This window comes from Thunnus maccoyii, chromosome 17 (genome assembly GCF_910596095.1).
Source record: "Thunnus maccoyii chromosome 17, fThuMac1.1, whole genome shotgun sequence".
Lineage (NCBI taxonomy): Eukaryota > Metazoa > Chordata > Actinopteri > Scombriformes > Scombridae > Thunnus > Thunnus maccoyii.
This window is the reverse complement of record NC_056549.1, coordinates 7,804,399-7,825,083: the sequence shown is the minus strand read 5'-3', so window position 1 is coordinate 7,825,083 and position 20,685 is coordinate 7,804,399. Positions and strand designations below refer to the sequence as shown.

General features: G+C 39.9%; 1 protein-coding gene across 1 annotated transcript; it reads right to left on the bottom strand.

Moving 5' to 3' along the window:
* Window positions 1-1,345: 1,345 nt before the first annotated feature.
* On the bottom strand, window positions 1,346-20,653 carry elp3 (elongator acetyltransferase complex subunit 3). Its single transcript, XM_042391027.1, has 15 exons — window positions 20,503-20,653; window positions 20,045-20,144; window positions 19,181-19,319; window positions 18,832-18,902; window positions 18,478-18,541; window positions 18,187-18,255; window positions 17,393-17,547; window positions 13,685-13,846; window positions 13,387-13,513; window positions 6,833-7,026; window positions 5,668-5,758; window positions 4,192-4,257; window positions 3,842-4,069; window positions 3,582-3,663; window positions 1,346-2,304 (listed from the first exon to the last, which is right to left on the bottom strand). Exons 1-15 carry the CDS (start codon window positions 20,522-20,524, stop codon window positions 2,213-2,215), a joined length of 1,662 nt encoding a protein of 553 aa, XP_042246961.1. The 5' UTR covers window positions 20,525-20,653; the 3' UTR covers window positions 1,346-2,212.
* Window positions 20,654-20,685: the final 32 nt, after the last annotated feature.

Sequence of the window (20,685 nt, the reverse complement as noted above, 5' to 3'; positions counted from 1 at the left end):
TCTAAAAGCAGGCGATGTTTAAAAACATCTTTGCTCTGAAGGTTTTCCAGAGTACCCAAAGACTCTCTTAACCAATTGGATGAAAACATCAGTCAGCTGAATGATAAAAAAAGATTTCAGTCAACCAACATTTTCTTTGGTTGACTACAGCCCTAGTAAAGTCAGGAGGATTCATCCTCTGGGAACCACGAATGTCTGTTCAAAACATCACTGTATCCAATGTAATCCAATGCAACTATTGGATGTAATCCATCCAATAGTTGTTGAGATATCAGTCGGACTGACGGAAAAACGATACAATTCATTCAAAGTGAATACACTTCAATCTTTGCTACATCAACTTATATTCACTGCACACTGGCTAAGTTGGACCATGTTGTGTAGTACCAACATGGATATTAAGAGGATTAATTTTAGAGTAGTTGCACTTATCTTAACTGTATGTATGTTTAATGGTGGTGAATATAAGTGATATTAGTAAGTATTCATCCCGGTCCTCTATGAATTTTAAACATAACTGCTGTGAGCTAAACAACAAACTTCAAATGTATGTATGTCTAACAATCGAAAGACCTAGGCCCCTTTTCCTACTATTGCTGGTCATTTTAGCAGACAAGTCCTCTAAACGTCACTTCAGCACAGTTTAACTGAACTTGCTAGACTTCTGTTCATGTTGCAGTGCAGATTAAAGCAAACTCTGCCTTCCTCTACAGCACAAATCTGCTCCGCACAGACTCAGCGAGTCTGAGAGGTGGGCGGGGGTGGTGGGGGGGGAGTCCTTTCAGATTTCACAGCTGATAGCAGAGTGAGCAAGCGTGGAGAGAAAGCCCGAATGTGGCTTATTCCTCAATGCGTCAGGACTGCAACACCAACACACAGCATAGCTCAGTCACGACACAGGGGCCGCATCCAGGAAATTACGCATGGCCGTTCGACTTCAGTTGCCACATGCAGTCGGAATCTATATGAGACATAGGTCACCGAATGAGTCTTTTGTGCTTTATTGCTAGCTATTTTTCAAATGACAAACCCTTTCCAGTAACAGTATGGCTGAACACAGCATTCAGTCAATGTTCAATAGACAGGTAACTGATGGAGATGTAATTGGAAAAGCTGTGTCAAATGAGCCAGTAATACACTCTCATAGGGCAATCATCAGGGGTCTCCTGGAAGGGCTGGCACCCTTGACATTGGGGAATACATTATATAGGAGGAACTGCAATGGTGTGACATTTCTTTGGAAGCTAAAACCTTTTTAGCTCTTCTGTCATTTAGGTTTAATTATTGAAATGTCTTACAAAGACCGCCGTGATATCAAGAACTCTCACACAGCAAGAGACAGAAATAACTGAAATATACTTTATTCTTTGAGAGAATGCGATGTGTGATGTTGGTTGAACATCTGGATACTAACAGAATACATGTACCGCATGACAGAAAAACAAGAAATAGGATTAACTGAGGGGCTTTAAAAAGCAATTTATGTAACACTAATATTCAATTTCCTGCCCTATAAATCAAAATTGTGCAATTACACAACGGCTGCCCAGTAAGGACATTTCTCACTGTGCATTCATCCACTGCCAACCCTTAATGAACGCCTGACTCATAATGGGTTTTCTATTTAACTGCAACATAAACATGATTAACTAAACCGCAATGCTAAACAGGTTCCTCATCCTAGACGAATTACACAAAAATTATAGAATGGATACCTTGACATTCAGATTTTTCTTCACCAGACACATGAAACATATGAGTAGAATTTAAAATGCCTTGGCAGCACCGCTCTCCTCTCGTCTTAAACAGAAGACGTACTGCCTTCCGAAGCAGTTCATGTGAAAGGCACTATTTGTTTCAGTGTGGAAAACTTAAAATACCATCATGCCCGTTGTTTGTGTGTGTCTTGTTTAGTATCTGTTAAAGAAAACAGATGAGGAGGATTAAAATTGAACTTTTTAAAATGTCACAATCTGTCGTAGCAGTATAGACTGTATGCATCTCAAACACTGTGGCCTCATCTCAAATGTCTTAACTCCTTAACACCTTCTCCATATCTAAAATAAAGCGGCGGATGGTCTTGCCGTGTTCCAGATAAAAAAAGCAGATGCAAGAACCCAACCGATATCTCTTCCTCTGAAGTTTCACTCCAAATGCCACAGGAATCATGTCCAAAGAATAATGTCTTGATAAATAAAATCATCGTCCAGGTTCAGTTCATGTCGGGTCCATACAGGTCCTTCACCATATATGGACCCTCCAACTCATAGCCCATCTTCCTGTAGTAGTTCCTGGTTCCTACACCTGCAAAACACACCAGAGAAGTCAACAAAGTGCTCGATACATGAGAACCACAGAAACGAAACAGTCACTGCTAGAAAAATGTATCACAATATATGTTATTGAACCACTTTTCTATCACAAAGTAACCAGATCAAGTCATATACATATATCTGTATTGGTGTATATGACTAATAAGTAAGAAATTGCAGTACATTGCAGTCATTTAGAAAGTTTCAGTGTCAGAAATCACTCATATTGAACTACATTTACCAACCGAATTGTCTGAGTGTGTTCATTTTTTACTATATAGTGCCCTCAAATATTCCCACAATGGAAACAAAAAGCATTTGCCACAATCATAATAACCTTTCACATCAGCCTCTGACTTGTAATTCTGAATCGGAGACATCAGGAATAGGAAGAGCTACGATATCTCCCACTTGGTGAAAAGACCAAGTGTCAACAAACCTTTGGCAACATGGCTTCAAAGCCTCAATCGATGTCAGTTAGTGTACATCTAAATAAAATCCACTATTAACAGTAATACAATCAATTTAGCCGTTTTAAAAGGAGCTATACAGAGCTTGTTATCATCTGCTTTCACTTGTTATTGATCTGTCTGGTGCGACCACAAGGCTGACAGGCTGACCATCTAGATATATTGCACGATTGCTCTCAAGTGGGCATAACAGGAGCTTTTCCTGTTTCTGTCGACATGGCGTAAATACAGCATACATCCGTCAGTGATGTCACACAATGACAACGGTTCCTCAGTGTCTGACATCTCAATTTACTGCTTACTATAAAGTAAACTACTGTATGTCTGTTATACAGAACAGAGAGGGGTGGACAGTTAGTGTCTTCATCACATAGTTTGTCCAACAGAGAGCATTACATGTTGATTTTTCAACTTTAAAATGTCTTTCTCACTACATATCTTAGTCACAATTCTGTAATACCAAATTCAAGGGATCCTTACTGAAAATTTTCAAATGAGTAGTTTTAAAAATCCAGTATCGGTCAGGCTCTAAGAGTAACTTTAGAACACGATGTAGAAATATTCTTGAATGACTTAAATACCTTTAGGTGGTGAAAACGGATGAACACATATCCAGAATCGTTCTGTACCGTCTAATATAAAGTTTTGACTTGCAGAACATTTACTTTTGCTTTCTGATGACAGCTGCACACATGTAACACTATATTTTTGTAGTCATTATATGGCCTAAATAGATGTTTGTATTTGGACGTCTGAGGAGGGGATAAATGAAGCCCTCCTGTGCTGATCCAAATCTCACCTGAGATAACGGCCAATTTGCTGGAGCCGTGTTCATCTCTGGCAATTCTCTCAGCCTCCTCCATCAGCATCATACCAAAGCCCTAATCAAGCAGGAGAGAAGGGAACAGATAAAGAGATTTACTTTTTTAAAAATCACTCATTTCAGATCAGTCGGAGGTGTTAGAGAAAAGCAATCTGATTCACAGCTGGTGGGGAAATCAAAGCATTTGTGTATATAATTTATATTTAGTGCTGGTGTGTATGTGTAAGCATAACCACCTGATGTTGGAACTTGCTGGGGTCTCGGCTGCTGACCGGGACCACGCTGCCGTACACGTGCAGCTCGCGGACGATGGACACGCTCCCTTTCAGCTCCGGACGGAAGGACTGAGGGGAGCAGCGGCGCAGACGCAGCAGGCCGATCAGGATGTCCTGCTTCGGATCTTCGTAGGAGAGGAAGGTCTCCCAGCCGCCGTTGGCCACGTAGTCCCTCCGCACCAGCTCCACCTGAACACATACAACTTTGTGAGTAAGTGTCCTGAGCTGTACAACACCACAACGTTTCACTTATTGATTTCCAACTCTGGAAAAAAGTGATTGTACTTCATTTCCAGGATGCTGCCTGTTACCTGGTAAGGTCTGACTTTATGGTGGATCTCCTGAATACCCACTTCTCTGGTTCTCACGTCTCGACACTACATACAGAGAAAGAATCAAAGACTCAAATGGGCAGTAACTGGAAACACAATGTATTTGTTACCACGGTTACAGCAGTGACAGCAAACATTCATCAAAAATGCATCTCCAAAGCAAGACAGGGGTCATTTTATGCATTTTTTTCCCCTCAGCGGTTCAGTAAACATTGCAGGGAGTAATGGGACAAGAAGGAGCAGCTACAGAGAGCTGTTAGATGAAGAGCTGCAGGCGACAAGCGGCACACCTCTAACTTCTCAGAAAGATAATAAACTTAACTGTGTCCTGCTGTTGTGTGGAAAACTACTCGCGATGTGTGCAGCATGAAGTCAGATGGCGGTTGCTCATAGCGAGATGGAAAAAAGGGCTTCTTTATTAAAAAACATAATGAGTTTGTTTGGCTGCTCTGTGAACAGATACACCAGCTGCTCTTTTGTATTTCTTATAAAGTAGTTGCTCAAGGAGTGTTTGCTGTTGTATTAAAATGCATTTGCTATCACAACCAGTAACCACAGGTGTCAACAAATCAATCAGGGACTGAAATCTTAGGGATTACAACTGCAATTTCTTAATAATAAGACGGAAAAAATGTGGTACAAAAACAGGCTAGGAAAAGAGTGATTTAATTAGAACACAGTGAAGACAGGTCTCTGCGTGTGCAATGAGATGCATTAAGCCGCAAGCCAGTTTGGAAAAGTCAGTGGGGAAACTGGGTCAAAGTTCGAATAATTTAAAATCATCACAGCATAAAAGTTTGGTGGGAATGTGGTGCAATATGTGACGTCAAACATAACACGTCTCTCACTCTCCTGTGATGTCTTTGATGATGAACAAGTGCTAATGTTGTAAAAAAGGGGATAATAACAAAGTAGAGCCAAGTGGAGGAAAAATAGCAGATGCTGACACTGATGTTTGTATGGTTCTAATTTAGCCTGACAGTAAAAATGCCTTGGTTATTTGTAATACACAGGTGGCTCTTTACCCCATATGTGTGTTTTGATGGAAGTTGGCAAGGCATCCTCTGCCTCATGTGCTGTGCTGGTGAGTCCGATAGGTGCACGCTGGCCTGGAGGAACTCAAGAGGATCTACATGCACTGAAGTCGTCCTCTACTTTCTACCTCCCCTAGAGAGATTCAATAAACCTGGGAGCGTGGGAGGGAGGGTGCTTCAATTCTATGCTCTATCAGCTCTAAACTACTTTTGGCAGGTTTTTTAATCTGTCATCTTACCCTACCATAGCAACGTATGCAAATTTATTCGGACAGTCAGCATTCATCTGTTGGCTGCTGCCACCGCCGGAGTTCTACGGTACCTGTTTGGTGTCCCAGCTGAGAAACTCTATTAGCTTCCTCACTCAAAAGAAGCTGACACGGAGTCTTTTAGTTTAATATAAGAGGCCTTTGAGTCTCACCTCAGTGCCCATGTCCTTCATCCTGGCCAGAGCCAACTCTCTCAGGTTGCCGTGCTCTACTCCGGAGCTCACCAGTGGCATGGGGATGTCCCTGATTGGCGGTACAACAGCAGGAGGAAGGAAAAGAGGGAGACAATTGAGATATGAAACATTGTAAGAATAACTTTAATGGGATATTAAAGAGACAACAACAAAAATATACACAAAATCAGTGAAGCACAAAATATCTGTGTGTATCTGGTCAATGATGCAGATGCACATCAGGCAAAACTAATGTACCTGAATTAGCTCTGAGAAATATGTCTCCGCTAACTTTGTTGCTTTTAACTGTTTTAAAATCCCCATGTGAACATTTTTGTGATTATAGCTAATTATTCTGATGGCACGACCATTTAAAAGGAGATTTCCAGAAGGAATTGATTCAGTCTCTTCTACAATCACCTAGTTATAGACCAACAGGTCTAGTGCTAAAACTTAAAGCTGCATCAAGAGATTTCTGACCACTAGGTGGCAGAAAGACTCCAAAACAAACTAACACTAGTATCTGATTTCTTATCAATGTCTTGTGGCTGCACTGTTGGCCAACAACTGCCCATTGTGTTTCTAGGTGCCTGATGATTGTTTACTCCAATGTTCGCTCTTGTTCTTGCTCTAGCTTAATTTCCCCCAACATATATGGGGTTTTAGCTGTTAGCTGCTACTTTCTGTCTCTGCCATTTTGTGGTGGGCAGGTAACATACACTCAAACTCAATTGAAAGATGAGATTTAACGTGAAATTCGCTTGGGGAAGTGCAAAATTACCCGCGGGTTGGAAATGTTTCACCGTAATTAAAAAAATCCCAGGGCTTTATACATCTGCTTCATTAACAAGCAGAGACAACAGGAAAGAGACTAGAGGGATATAACGAGACGACCACTCCCATATACACGTTTGGTGCATCCCTTGCTAGCTAGCTTACAGCTAATGTACTGCATTGGTGCCGGTTTGAAGCCCAGAGTTGCAGCTTACAGGCAGTTAAAAGCCACATAGCGCTGCAGAGTTGGTTATTAATTCTTGATACAAATGCGACGACATTTGTATCAATGTTTATATCAAATATATTGCTTAACGGAGCTTTAAACCACATACTGTTTACATCCAACCCCTCAAGTCCATTCATTTACCTCTGCACCCGGTATACTCGTGTCCAAGGAGGCACCAGTGCCAGGATTCGAGCTACCAGGTCCACCAGGGCGCTGGGTGTGTAGCTCTTGTACCGACCCGTCTTCCACAGCTCATACAGACCTGTACCCCGGATCACCAGAGTTGGGTACAGCTTCAAACCATCGGGCCTGAACGCTGGATTCTCAAAAAACTCCTGCAAAAAAAAACAACAACACAGATCTCTGTTACACTTTGAAGACGTGCAGATCTGATCATATCAAACAGCATTTATTTGCATCCAAAATAACTTGTTGCATTAGACAATCTTCTCTATTTGCATTCTGTCTGCTGCAACCAAAAATGAAAAGCTGAACAACACTGAACACTTCCATGAAAACAGACACCATTACAGTCTCTTTATTAATAGTCTACTGAAATTAAATTCATGACAAAATAGCAAGTGAATTAAGCGTATATTGTATAAGTCTCACACCAGAAAAAGACCAAACCATCACAAACGCTAAAATATGAAACTTCCCAAATCGTATTTTCAGCCAATTATGTTTGAAACTGCTTGCAAATAATCACAAAGACGGGTATAAACTTCTTCTTTTTCCAAATTTATATTCATGAGTTGTTTGAGAAAAGCAGGAGAAAAACTAAGTGATTCTTCTTTTTTCTCCTAGTCATTGCTGTAATAATCAATTTATATGCCGTTGTTTGTTTTACCACCACTTATTGTTGCATCATTTCTCTGTTTTCGCCAACGGAGCCTCTTTAAATTGAGAAAGAGGGAAAAAATAAAGAGGAAAAAAATGAGCCAAAAAAGAATGCAGATAAGGAAAAATGACAGAGGTTCTTGAAAATTCCCCCTGAGACAAATGCTTTCATCTGCCTTTTAACTCCCTGACCAGACAGCCGCAAAGAAAAGTATCTCAACGCTACATATAAAAATGGTCCATTTGCAAAGTCACTGACTCCTGCGCCCAACATTAAGAGCGCACATCCATCATATAAAGCAGATATCAAGAGGACAGCACAGCAGGGCTCGGTTATTCAATTGAAGCAAACGAATGTAGCTGTCCGGTTTAGTGCAGTGAAGGGTGACAGTGTGATTTCCAGTCATTCTCCTCCCCTCAGCACTGAGTATCATGATCGGGACCGTGAAGATCTGGAATCGAGGCACATTCTCCAAAATTGGCCACATTATCAGTATCGCATAATCTCCCTTTCTCTCTCTCTCGTCACAGCTCATAATCACATGAGGACGCATCCTGCATGGTCCTGCACTAAACCTAAAGCGAGGGAGGGGGGGGGGGGGGGGATTTAATCAGACAAATAACAATGCGGCAATACCACATTAAAAAAAAAGGGAGTCTAGAGACTATTTTGGGGATCCTGCACATGCTACCGTTTTGGAGCGTCTATCACAGCTCCTGTTGGTTGGTGAAGAGGAACCCTGTTAAGGATGCCTCCCCTGGGACAGGAAGCATCTGTAAACGAGAGATAAGTGAAAGAGGATCTCAGGCTGGGAGGAAGTTGTAATCGAATTTCATTATCAGGACCGCCATGATGGACAGAAGGAGGATGCAAAGTTCTCCTTCTGCTGCTCTCGGCCTACAGCGAGTCCGTGAACCAGGCTGACGTCGGGCACTCAACGTGTTCAGGACAACAGAAAATGGCTGAAAATGAAGCATGTTTGAATGAATGATGCAAAAAGAAAAGAAAATTTGAGATCCCTGCTCGGCTTGCCTGCTGGCAACCAGTACCGGAGAGCTCTACGCTAACGAGGCCTGAATTAAATTATTATTACCAATTTTCACGCAGGGTCTTTTATATTTAAGTAAACATCCTTCCACTGAAACCACAGCTGCTGTTTGCATCATATTTGAAAGCATTAGATGTTGAAAGCAAACGTAAAAAGTGAAAATCTATTCCAGCCCATTCATCATCTTTCCCTGGTTAATCATTTGTAGGGTCACAGGGCAGCTGGAGTCTTAATGCAAACAGGCCTGCACGATTTTGGCTGCAATGATCATCACAAATATTAGAAATTGCTCAGTACTGAGATAATAAATATTCATCCAGACTTTTCATCCATCCAACAAAACTGTTTGATTTCCCTTTAAGCCCTTATTTGTACACATTTCTTTCAAATCATTCGGATGGAGGAAGTTTTTATTTGTCAAATGACAATCTGGTGAAAACTGTTCTTCTCAGTGTCCATAGGTCGGAGTAATTTTTGATTGATCACTGGAAGTCGCCAAATTTCTAAATCCCCTGACAGAAAATTAAACATTTGTGATTGGCGATATTGGGCTTTACAAATAAAATTGACTTGAGAAATGAAAAACTCTGTCTTTTTTCTTCCATCTTTTCTGTTATTTTCCACTTCTTCCACATTTAACCACGGCCTTGAATGCCTTTCAAAGTGGAAGCTTCCTGTCTCAGAGGTGTAGCGGTGAATATTATGGATCCAAGGAAAAATCTAGGGATGCTTAGTTTGGGTTCCTGGAGTGAAGATGTTTAAAAGACCTGCATATTTTTCCCCCTCTCACTAGTGGGAAGCACGTCATGGAAGATTAGATAGGACGTGGACGAGCGAAGGGGAGCCACGCACAAGTTGTATAATCTGGAAATGTCAGTGCAATAAGATGGGGAGGGAGAGAGGCAGACGCAGCGGAGGAGATAGATGAAGTGACAGGAGAGATGAGAAGGAAGAGAGACTGTCGAGGAGAAGAGAAAGTAGAAGTGAAAAGTTTGCAATTGGAAAGGAGAGAGAGAGGAGAAAGATAAAGTGAGAGATAATGGAGAGGAGCGAGAGAGAGACAAAGACGGGACAGAGAAAATATTGAGCTTACACAAGAGGCAAATGACAGAGGGACTGTTGCAGAAAAGAGACTCCGAGAGCCAAATACACATTTAATGTGCTTCCCCTCACTGTGGCGACCTGCTGATACCCTCCATATTACCATCAAACACACACTCACACAAGGAAGCGGTTCTGTAAACACAAACACACACACACACACGTATAGAGAGAGGTAATGCAACAAATCCGCTGGAAGACACGGACTCTTTTCTACAACTTAAATCTTTTTCTGTGAAAAATGAAGCACTCAGATCTGCTGATGCTTAAAAGATTGGATGTGCCTTGAATGCCATCATCGATATATACAACAACACACAAAAATAACCTCTAAAATACTGAAATAGTGCTTTCATACCACTGTAAATAACACCAATGCAATAATATGTCAAGTACTGACAAGTAGTTTTTAGTGTGTTGTTTTTATTTTTTTTAACGATCCTTTTAACTTTCGTAAAGCGTCCTTGAAAGAGTACCTTGAAAAGCACTCTATAAATGAAATGTATTATCATTATTATAAGTTTATTTTTTGTCATATGTTTATGTAAAAAAAAAAAAACTGACAGTATATTATCAATTTTTTAAAATTCTCAAATATTGCTATTCGTATTTGCCTAAAAACCACTATTAGTCAGGCTAGTGTAAATACAGCTGAACTCACAGTTTAGTTGTTTTCATTTACATGTTTTTGTCAGACAACAGAACAAGCATAAAAGAGTCATTTGATTGCAGCTCATGAATATTACCTTTTAACCAGGAAACATTCTTATTTTATGATTATCTGACAATATAAAATACAAGTAAGTGACAAAACCTGTGTGTGATTAGCTATAGTGAATTTCCTGAATGCCCCCCGTGAAGATTAATAAACGTTTATCTTATAGTGACATTTAAAATTATTTAAAATCACATAGAAAGTAAAAGGAAACAGAAAGTGGTCTTCTTAAATTAATAGTTTTTTTTTTTGAAAAAAGGATTATTCACTTTCTTTCTGAGAGTTAGATGAGAAGACTGATACCGCTCTCATATTTATCTGTTAAATATGAAGCTAAAGCCAGCAGGCAATTAGCTTAGCTTAGCATGAAGATTGGAAGCAGAGGGGAACAGCTAGCATGGGTCCGTCCTAAGTCAAAAAACCCCAACCAGCACTTCTAAAGCTCACTAATTAATGAATATGTTAATCTTGATTGTTTAATTTGTACAAAACAAGGTGAGAAGTGGTATTTTTTTTTTAAATTGTGGACAGAGCTAAGCTAGCCGTTTCCCCCTGCTTCCCTGCCTTTAAGCTAAGCAAAGCTAAATGGCTGCTAGCTAAACTTTCGTACTTTATGCACAAACATAAGAGAGATATTGATTTTCTTATCTAACTTTTCAGCAAATAAGCATATTTTCCAAAAGGTCAAACTTAAATTTACTGCCACACAGCTCACGACCAGAGTTGCGTCATCATTTTCCAAAAAGCTCAGTTTTCCTACAGCTGCCGTTTTTCAGATTTATCCACTGAGGAGATTGTTTTCAAAAAGTTTCCAGGTGTGAAAAATGTGCTTAGCCTGGACCGAGAGCCACAAATAAGAGACAAAACCCCTATTTTTAAAATCAGCCGGCGTAACGTACTGCATTCAACGTTTCATTAAGTCAGCCTCTCTGAGCAGGACAAAGTTTCCACATTATACCCGAATGCTCCGTCTCTGTTTGTATTGTAGCTCATTACAGAGGAAAATCTAACTACTACTCCGCTGTAATGCCAAACACTGTGACTCACAACTTGTAAAGCCAGACACATCAGACACAGCAATAAAACAAACAACAACAAAAAAAAACGTTACTATTGCTGAGACATTGAGTGACACATTTTGATTAGGAGTGCGTCAGAGTATCACCTGCACCAATTAGCAAATCTGTTCTTTTCCATCATTGCTGTGTTTTTTTTAATCACTTCGCTTCTGCCTCAACGATGCGAAAATAACCCAAATGAGCTGAAACTACGCACAGTCTCAAACTGAGTCTTCATTTACATCCTACAGTCATGCTTGTTGGGAGGGAGCCCTGTTATGATACCGCGTATTCGTATTATAATAGCTGTGTTTCCAATCAGAGCTGTAAAGTGATCCTGCTGTTGAGAGACATCTGACAGGATTTTCTATTGAGTCACATCACAGTTGGGACTGTGAGTCGACTGTCGCAGCTTTTCTGTTGCTATTTTAAGATGCTACAGTACATGTAGGACTTTCTTGTTACTACACTACTGTGTAATAAGTAGAGTGATGACACACTCTGACTCAAAGCAGAAGAAGAAGAAGAAGAAGACTTGATTGCTATTGTCACAAACAATACTGATGATGTGGTGCATCACTCTACTGCTTTTATTTTTAGTCTGCAGTCATTTTGTTTCTGTTTCAGTTTAAGGAACTTTGTCAACCTGAAACTCAGAAACTATCCTAAAAATAATATCTATCCAGATTTTTTATTGTTTTGCCATATAGAGGGGAACCTCAAGCTCCAACCCAACTTACCACAGTGACCATATGGGTCCCTTTTATGCTAAAATAGATGCACATTTGCATGCTAAACTTGAGCGGAATATAATTATCTGCAGACTATGCAGTGATTGACAGTTGCCGCTAGAGGTGACAGTCCAATTAACCTCTTATATCACCTCAAAACAAAACAAATCTTTGGGTAAGAGGGGTGTCCTAGTGATCGGGTGGCTGAGCTGCATACTGGGTAAGAAGTGCAGTGTCATTGTGAACATGGACCTTTGCTGCATATCATACTACTTTCTCTCTCTCTACATCTTTCTTGTCTGTATCTACAATCTCAAAGTGCCCAAGAAAAGGCAAAAATCCCTAAAAGTACATGCTCTGACAACAGTAGCTGTCAAAAAGACATTGAGTCCTGATCCGCCTCTGTAGGACATTACACTATATTAAATATTATAATGATGGTGTCCATCCAAACTGCTTTAAGACTTGATGCAATGAAAACTGAGCATAGACGAAGCCACAAACATTTCACCCAAGATGCATAAAACTACATAATTAATCAAAATTTTGTTTATAATTGGACCTTTGACTGGCATTTTACAAGTAACTGCACTGCAGGGTGCACATTCTCACTGCACAGTCTTCTTTTATAAATACCAGTTTATTTGTGGGAGATGGCATTGTTTTTGTGCATTGTTTATACATCTTGACTCTTACATTGTTCTGTAGCCGTCATGAGAAAGTAGCGCAAACGGCACAAGATGCGCTGCAAAAGTTAACTTCCACCATAAATCAAATTACACGGCCACAGTAATAAATAATTACTATTTATGAATCCTGTACCGCTTTAGAAAAAAAAACACACATTTAATAAAAATTACATGGAGAAATGTAATTATGTATCCTGATATATGTTGTTACTATGGGAGTATAATAGAAGTGTTTGAAGTAACACTTTATTACATTGTTCTCTGGGGTAAATTTACATGAATTACCATGTATTTTTCCAAAGTCAAATCAATATATTATGATCAATCACTTATCTGGTCTTACAAATTGTAGAGCTGCCCGCTAGAATAAAATGATCAGATCAACATTTACAAGCTGCAGAAAAAAAAAACAGGCAGAAAAACATCCCAAATCTCTTGAAATGTATCACTGCATTCAGCCAAAAACAAAGTTTAAAGTAATCTTAAATGTTTAAAATAATGTGAATGCTTACAATAAACTGCTCCACATCCCTCTCCATGCCGACGTTGGGCAGGTCTGGCATCATGTGCGCCACCACTTTGAAGCCGGCGTCTTTTGCCAAGTGGAAAGACTCACACACGGCTCGCACTGTGTGGCCCCTGTAGAAAACACACACACACACACACACACACACACACACACACACACACACACACACACACACACACACACACACACACACACACACACAGGAAAACCATCAGACCTGCTGCTATCACACCGTGTCTGGTTTTCTATCTGCATGCGTGCGTCCTCGCTGACCTACTGACCTGTTGGTGTCGCGGGCCACATCTTCATACACACTCTGGACTCCTATCTCCAGTCGGGTGCAGCCGTAGCCCAGCATGTCGCTGAGGTGTCGCTTCAGGCAGTAGTCAGGCCGCGTCTCAATGGTGATTCCCACACACTTGGTGTTGCTGCGCTCAGAGTACCTGCAGGAAGAAAACGTCTCTTCTGTTGATGTTATTTTTGATCATAAAATGCTTATAGCGTAATATCTTTTTATGCTTTGATGTAATAATGTTTTTTTTTTTTAATTTCGCAATTTAATCTCACTGAGTATGTTGGAAGGCACTATATGAATGAAACATACTGCTGGGATCATTTAGCAACATCAATTTACATGCTGCGAGTTTGCATGGCTCATTATTCAGACAGTTAACACAGACCTCACATTAAGGACAAACTAGCGCAATAAAAAAAACAACACAGATGATAGCAGAAAAAAAAAATATGTTGGCAAAGCAAATTAAGTCAAATGAGATATTAATGAGTATTTACTTTGTGTCAAAAGCAAGTGAACTATTTAGTTAATTATTTAGTAATTTATAGGTCTTGATCGTAAAGGGATACGGATTAAGTCTCAAAACAATTTAAGGTTTATTTGATTGTATTTAGAGATTAGTATTAGTATCTCAGTGTTTCCACACAGGGTGCCAGTGGCTACAATCAATATTTTTATGATAACAATGGATCAAAGGACTCTGTGTGTTGAGATATCTGCAGCAACGAACCCACAGATATCTCATCAACCAGCAGCAGCAGGCAGCTGTTTTTAAGAAAAATGCTCTGAACACCTGCTGTGAGCTACCTGCCCAGCATCAAACAGCAGACACAGTTAGTGACTAGCTGGTGAAAACTGGAGCATTTAGCAGCTAAACAGCCGAATATTTCCCTCAGGAGATGACGGAGACCAAAGCAGAGCTAAAAGAAGTGTGAATACAGGACTTCAGATTCCTCAGATTCTATTTTATACTGTACATGGGTAACAATGTTATCTGTATATATATATATATGATGTAAAATTCTCTTTACTGGAACAGAAAGCAGATATACAAGAAGATTCTGTGTCATTATGACAATTACCAACCTTCACATATATGCAGCACATACCAGTGAGCACATATTATTCTTACAAAGACACATTTGTCCAATTATTGGGTCATACGCATTAATGCAGTTAGTGACTGCACAAAATGATACCTCCACCTCTCAATCCCCTCTCCTAGTTCCCTAATTACTTATTCTTCATTGAAATTTTTGAAGATCCCCTCCAAACATGTTTTCAGACATACAGTATAAAAATACTCATCGAAAAATCCAGAATCCATAAATATGCAAATGTTTTTCATTTCAAAAGTTTAACTACTAGATGCACCTTACTTGACTGAAAAGGCCTTTTGTGATGTCACAAAATCATGACTGTACATGTGCTTCTTAAAACTCAAGATTCAAGGTGATCACAGAGAAACGTTCCCTCTTCGGATGATGAATGTGAAACCGGCTTCGAATTTCAAACTGCACAGACGTCATTCTGCACAGTGAAGCTCAAACATCACAGTGAAGTAACAAGAAGCAAACCATGTTTTTGAGTGAAGGGGGGTTTTAATATTTCTAAAAATGTATCATCATCCTTAGCCCGTTGATCCTCCAGCAGTAGACGGACCTTAGACCTTTGCAACTGATCATTGATGGAGTTTTAATTACCTGCTGCGTAACCGAGGTTCATGAAAAACTATTGCGTGTCCACACAGCAGCAGGTCTTCTGATTGGAGAAGCACTAAAGCACTGGAAGACGCAGCCAGATGTAGAAAGTGTCTAGAGGTGACGCAGCACGGCACCTTGTTATTCTTTAAAATGCAATTTCGAGACAGAAGTTTTCAGAGATTCATGTAGTCTGAATCAGACTCTGCTTCCAAAATTATTTGAGTCACTGTTTGAAACCACAAAAAAAACAACACAAGTGACCGAACAGACACATCTCATCTCAGCACACCAGCCAGCTGTCCTTTTCTCCACTCCAGCTGCTCCCAATGACCATTAGCTACCCTCATGCCAGCTCATGTTCCTTCTGATTCTGTATCTGCTGGCAATAAATGTCCATCTTTTACAGTCTGCTGGCTGATTTACACCAATTACAGGAGTTTATGCTCCAGAGAGAATGATCAGATTGTATGAAATGAATCAATAAAAAGTCTATTATCTTGGGCGAGGTATCTCGCTGCTGTGATCAGATCAGGAGCAGCGTGAGCGCAGTCAGAACCGGAGACGTGAGTGTCATACGTGCACACGCTTTCTACCAACACAAACACACACACACACACACACACACACATACACTGAGGCAGAGATAAGGGTCCCAAACCAAACCAAATGCCTCCCCCCTTCTCAAACTGCGCAGCCACCACAATTACTACAATCACAGCATCTTAACGAAGGTTGCTGATAGCAGAGCAGGGCAAATCCTGCCAGACTCACACCTAAGAGCTTCCTCACACACACACACACACACACACACACACACACACTGGCCCACAAGCACACGCACAAAGACAAACACTCACACAAACTGGCCTCTTGGGTCTTATCGGACTTTAGGGAAGTAAATAGCCAAACAAAAAGCTTCAGTCCTGTGAAAATCCATTATTTGGTCCAATCGTGTGTGTATGACGTCCTCACCTCTTCACTAAATGGGTATTTCTACTTTGACTTTTAATCTTCTTCAAGTCATCTAAAAAAACTTACTATTCGTCCATACTGAGCAGACGTGCACCCAAATTGCACTCAAAGTGAGTCTAACTCAGTAAGTGAAAAATCAATGGAAGAAGACTCACTGAGACTGCTCTCACTTATTTTCCTCCCAAAGTCTGAATGGGTTCATTTGGCAGCTTAATCTGTCAGCTTAGCTTCCTATAGGATGTTTGCTGTTTAAGTTGAGGGATGTTTGGGGTAAAAAGGAGGTGGGGTCATGTAATAAACACTAATAAAAACATGGTACAATACTTCCCGTGTTGCTAATACACAAAGCAAAGCAGTTTCTGTGCAATGAGGATGGTGAGTACAGGGATAAAATGTTGAAGAAGACATAAACACAAGATATAAAAATGGTAAACACACACACACAGTAAAGCCTAATAATTCATCTTAATCCTTATTTTTTTTTTATTACAAGTTGACCTAAATGAGTATGATGATGTTATTTTTATTTCTGTCCTGGCAGAGGTAGAATATATCCAGCTGTAAATGGTAGAATAGCTCCCTCTGGTGTGATAAAGGGTTAAATATTCTCAGACGTACTATTCAACATGTAAGACGTGGAGGACAAAATATGAATATCAGAATACTGTCAAGATTATCCATTAACTTTGCATTTTTGAGCAAATAGTTCCAGTTACTTCGGATCCACAGAAATTACACACAATACTACAATAAACTAGGAACTACAAGTTCCATCTGTGCATTTCTATTTGCATTTTAACTGGCTTTAAAGAAAAGTGAACCAGTAAACCAGTAAAGGATTAAAAAACAACACAATCATCATGTTCTTCTTTGCATTTACTGTTGCGTGTTCTGATGTTTGAGTTGATGTTATGAATTAAATGAAAAGCAGACACACAAGAGGAGGAAAAGGAGACTGAAAACTTCAACGTCTGAATGAAAATGAGACACAGAGAACAGAGGCTGAGGTTTTTTAGTACCTGACGGCCTCCGCCACGTTATTGGAGGTGTGTCCAGACAAAGCGTCGTGTAGGTTCCTGATGAAGTAGTCTCTGTATTCAGCGGACAGAGCCATGAAGGTCCCGCCCATCACAATGAACTCCACCTTGTCCACGCTGTGACCGAGCTGCTTCAGCTGCAGATCACACAGAAGACAAACAAGATTTTATACAACTGGTAATGTGCAATACTGCAATATTGACACATTTTATTGGCTGTCATTGGAGGTACAGTGAAGTGCACTAACATAATGTTGTTCTCTGGAATAACAGCTGTTACGACTGATCATAATATCCTGCAAAATAAATTGGAATTATACTAGAAGCAGCAATTGCACATAAAACTGAATTTGAACATCCAAATTTCCATAAAAAAAGATTTGAACTGTGGCAAATTGAGATTCAGACGGCACAGATCTCTACATAAACTGTTTTAAGGAACGGCTTTGCTCCGCTGCATTAGAATAATGTGACTATAAATTTAAATAATGGCATAATTGGGGTCAGGTCTTCGCAGGCGGGTAAAGCCATGACACTCATTACTGTACACTAAATATCATATCAATAGTTGTGATAAAAAATGTATAAATGTATGTAGGCAGAGGCTTTCACTGCACAAAGGCTGTTTAAATGGCAGCTTTAGCAACATGTACATCTTGCACTGATGTAAAAGAAGACAATTCAGTTCTTGGTAATACCGAGCAAAGCTTTAACAAGCTGAAGAGTCGTTAAGATGATGTCAGATGGGTGTGAATGCACTGCGGGGCAACACTGACCTGCTCCACCCGATGTCTGGTCTGAAGGTAGGGGTCATATCGTGCTCGGATGGCTCTCATGGAAGTTGGCTGTTGGAAAGACAGAAAAACAGAAATGGTTAAAAACTGATATGTTAAAGGAAAGTTCAACCCAAAACACATTTGTTTGAGCTGTAAAAAGTCAAATTCTACGATAACATCGAATACAAGGTCAAAGTTTTGGATAAAGTGATGATAATCAGGGTGAATCTACAGTGAAGTAAGATCATGTAAACCAGAATACATGACAGAGACAGAATAACATTATTTTACCTCATAGCCAGTGTAAGACTGTGTGGAGTATTCAAAGTCTGAGTCTGGCCCTCCAGGACAGTATCTGCCAGGATAAAGATTGATTTAAGAGTTGCATTGAATAAAATAACAAAAAATAGCTTAACATGTAATGACAGAAAAACACAATTGTTACAATAAGCTATTAAAACTAAAACCCTCGCCACCTGTCTTGAAGTTTTTGTACCTCTGTACACACAATAAATAAATTAACATAATGATGCTCTGCTCACATCTACAATGCATAATTTTTATATAACTAGAGAACAACACAATCAAGTAAACCTAAAAAAAAAATGCAATTTCAGCAAAGAGAAGACAAGACTTGTTACTTACACACAGATGTTGCCTGTGAAGGTGATGTGTGGACATCGATGAGGTTTGCACATCACAGCCACCACTGCGATCTGCGACAAAAACACTGAATGTTTTAACTGTTCCTCTATTCTGCAGGAATCACATTTCAGCACTAAACTGGTGATAAGGGGTGTGAGAAAGACTTCTATTGGCTCCTACTTTCATACTTTCTTTAATATAATCTGTCCAAAAACAATTCATAGCACCATCACTGGAGCTGAGCTGAACATTTGACAGTAACATCCCACTGCCAACAGGACAAAGACGCTTGAAATTAAAAGCTAAAAGTAGACATACAGCAACAGACATGAACATGAGGGCTACGTACCCCGCTGGCTGTGCGGATCGGTTTGGCCTTTAGTTTAGGCACCAGAACACGACGGTACTGTGGCGGAACGGCAGCGATGATGTCCACCAAACGAGGCTGGGCTTCAAGTCCGTATTTAGCTGAAGTCTTCGTCTTCACTCTGAAAACAGATAAAAAGGTACACAATAGTAAAAGAGCAACTTTGCAGTCGTTTGAAAGCTTGGAAAAATAAAAGGTGGAGTAAAGAATGGAGATGATTTGCAAGAATTATGTTATTGTTTTTGTTGATTTATCTGAAGGCGACACCAGTATCCAATATTTTCTTATACATATGGGCACCACTGACACTACCTGCACGTGTGAAACAAGTTAGGCTTTTCTGACAGACCTACTTTTTGACATTAAGTTGTCTTTACAAAAAAAACCCACAGTGCTTCAACACTGTCACTACTTTGACAGTTATATTAAGTGACAAACTGCCAGTAAAACAATCACAAAAAGGCCCTTCCACAGCGAGCAAAATAATGTCAGTAAACACTGTAGTGGAAACATGTTTTTTAAAGCTGATGTCAGGCCTTTACTGACACAGTCTGATACATCTGTCACTGTGCTGGGACCTTTACAAAATGTATACTTTGTTTTTAGACCTACATTGAGACAGATCAACAGTCAGACCTTTCTGTATGACTTGCTGTTTAGACATCTTTAACAGTCTAACCAAAGGAAAAATATATAAATAAGTAAAATATACCATAAAATACACTATTGTATACTGTAACTACGATTAAAACAGACTACTTACTACCCTTTACATTCAGACAACTTGTTCTTAACTGTATTGTGAGGCTTGTGAGGGGCTGAATGTTTACATTGGGGAAGACTTACTTGTTGAGATTGATGTCTTTTCCCTCCTCATGAGCTTCAACCAGCTGCTTGATGACATCAGCAATGGTCATCATCATCAGCTCAGCTCGGCTGAGGTCACCTGACGAATAGCAGCAATCAATTAGGTGTTAAATATTTACTGTGATGTTATGTGACGAAAAACTGCAGTACAATTTCCAGTATTTCAATGTAGAAATATGGCATTGCAAAAGATGAATTTACAGCTAGTTAATAAACTAGAACGTTATTAACTGAAAATCTAAGGCTTTACTGGAGTCTCAAACCAGGAATATCTAGCTTTAAAGGTTCAAAAGTGTTTGCACAGAGAGTTAAATCACTGACATATTATGAGACGGAGGCAGTGTGGACTTGCGGTTAGCATTAGCAACGAGCTACAGCCAACCTGTCCAATTCAGAGAGACATTTACGACATTTTAAACACTTTGTCACACACTCACTCGTTTTCTTTGGCTTCCCCATTTCTTCCGTTGAGCAGACTGTTTAATTTCAAATGAGTGACTGTCTGTTAGAGGGTGTACATCTGTTTTTCTACCCGAGACGGGTGACAGAAAATAGTAAACAACCTCACGTTGCGACTAAACACGGCTCCTGCAGTACGGCAATCCAAACTGTCGTAAAAA

What these genes read in the sequence shown, in the direction of transcription:
- elp3 (XM_042391027.1), bottom strand. Translation starts at nt 20,524, where the DNA reads ATGGGGAAGCCAAAGAAAACGA. An exon ending in CCAGACATCGGGTGGAGCAG is followed by an intron (nt 17,548 to 18,186) that starts GTCAGTGTTGCC and finishes TGTGATCTGCAG; the next exon opens with CTGAAGCAGCTCGGTCACAG. An exon ending in TGAAGGACATGGGCACTGAG is followed by an intron (nt 4,258 to 5,667) that starts GTGAGACTCAAA and finishes CTCTGTATGTAG; the next exon opens with TGTCGAGACGTGAGAACCAG.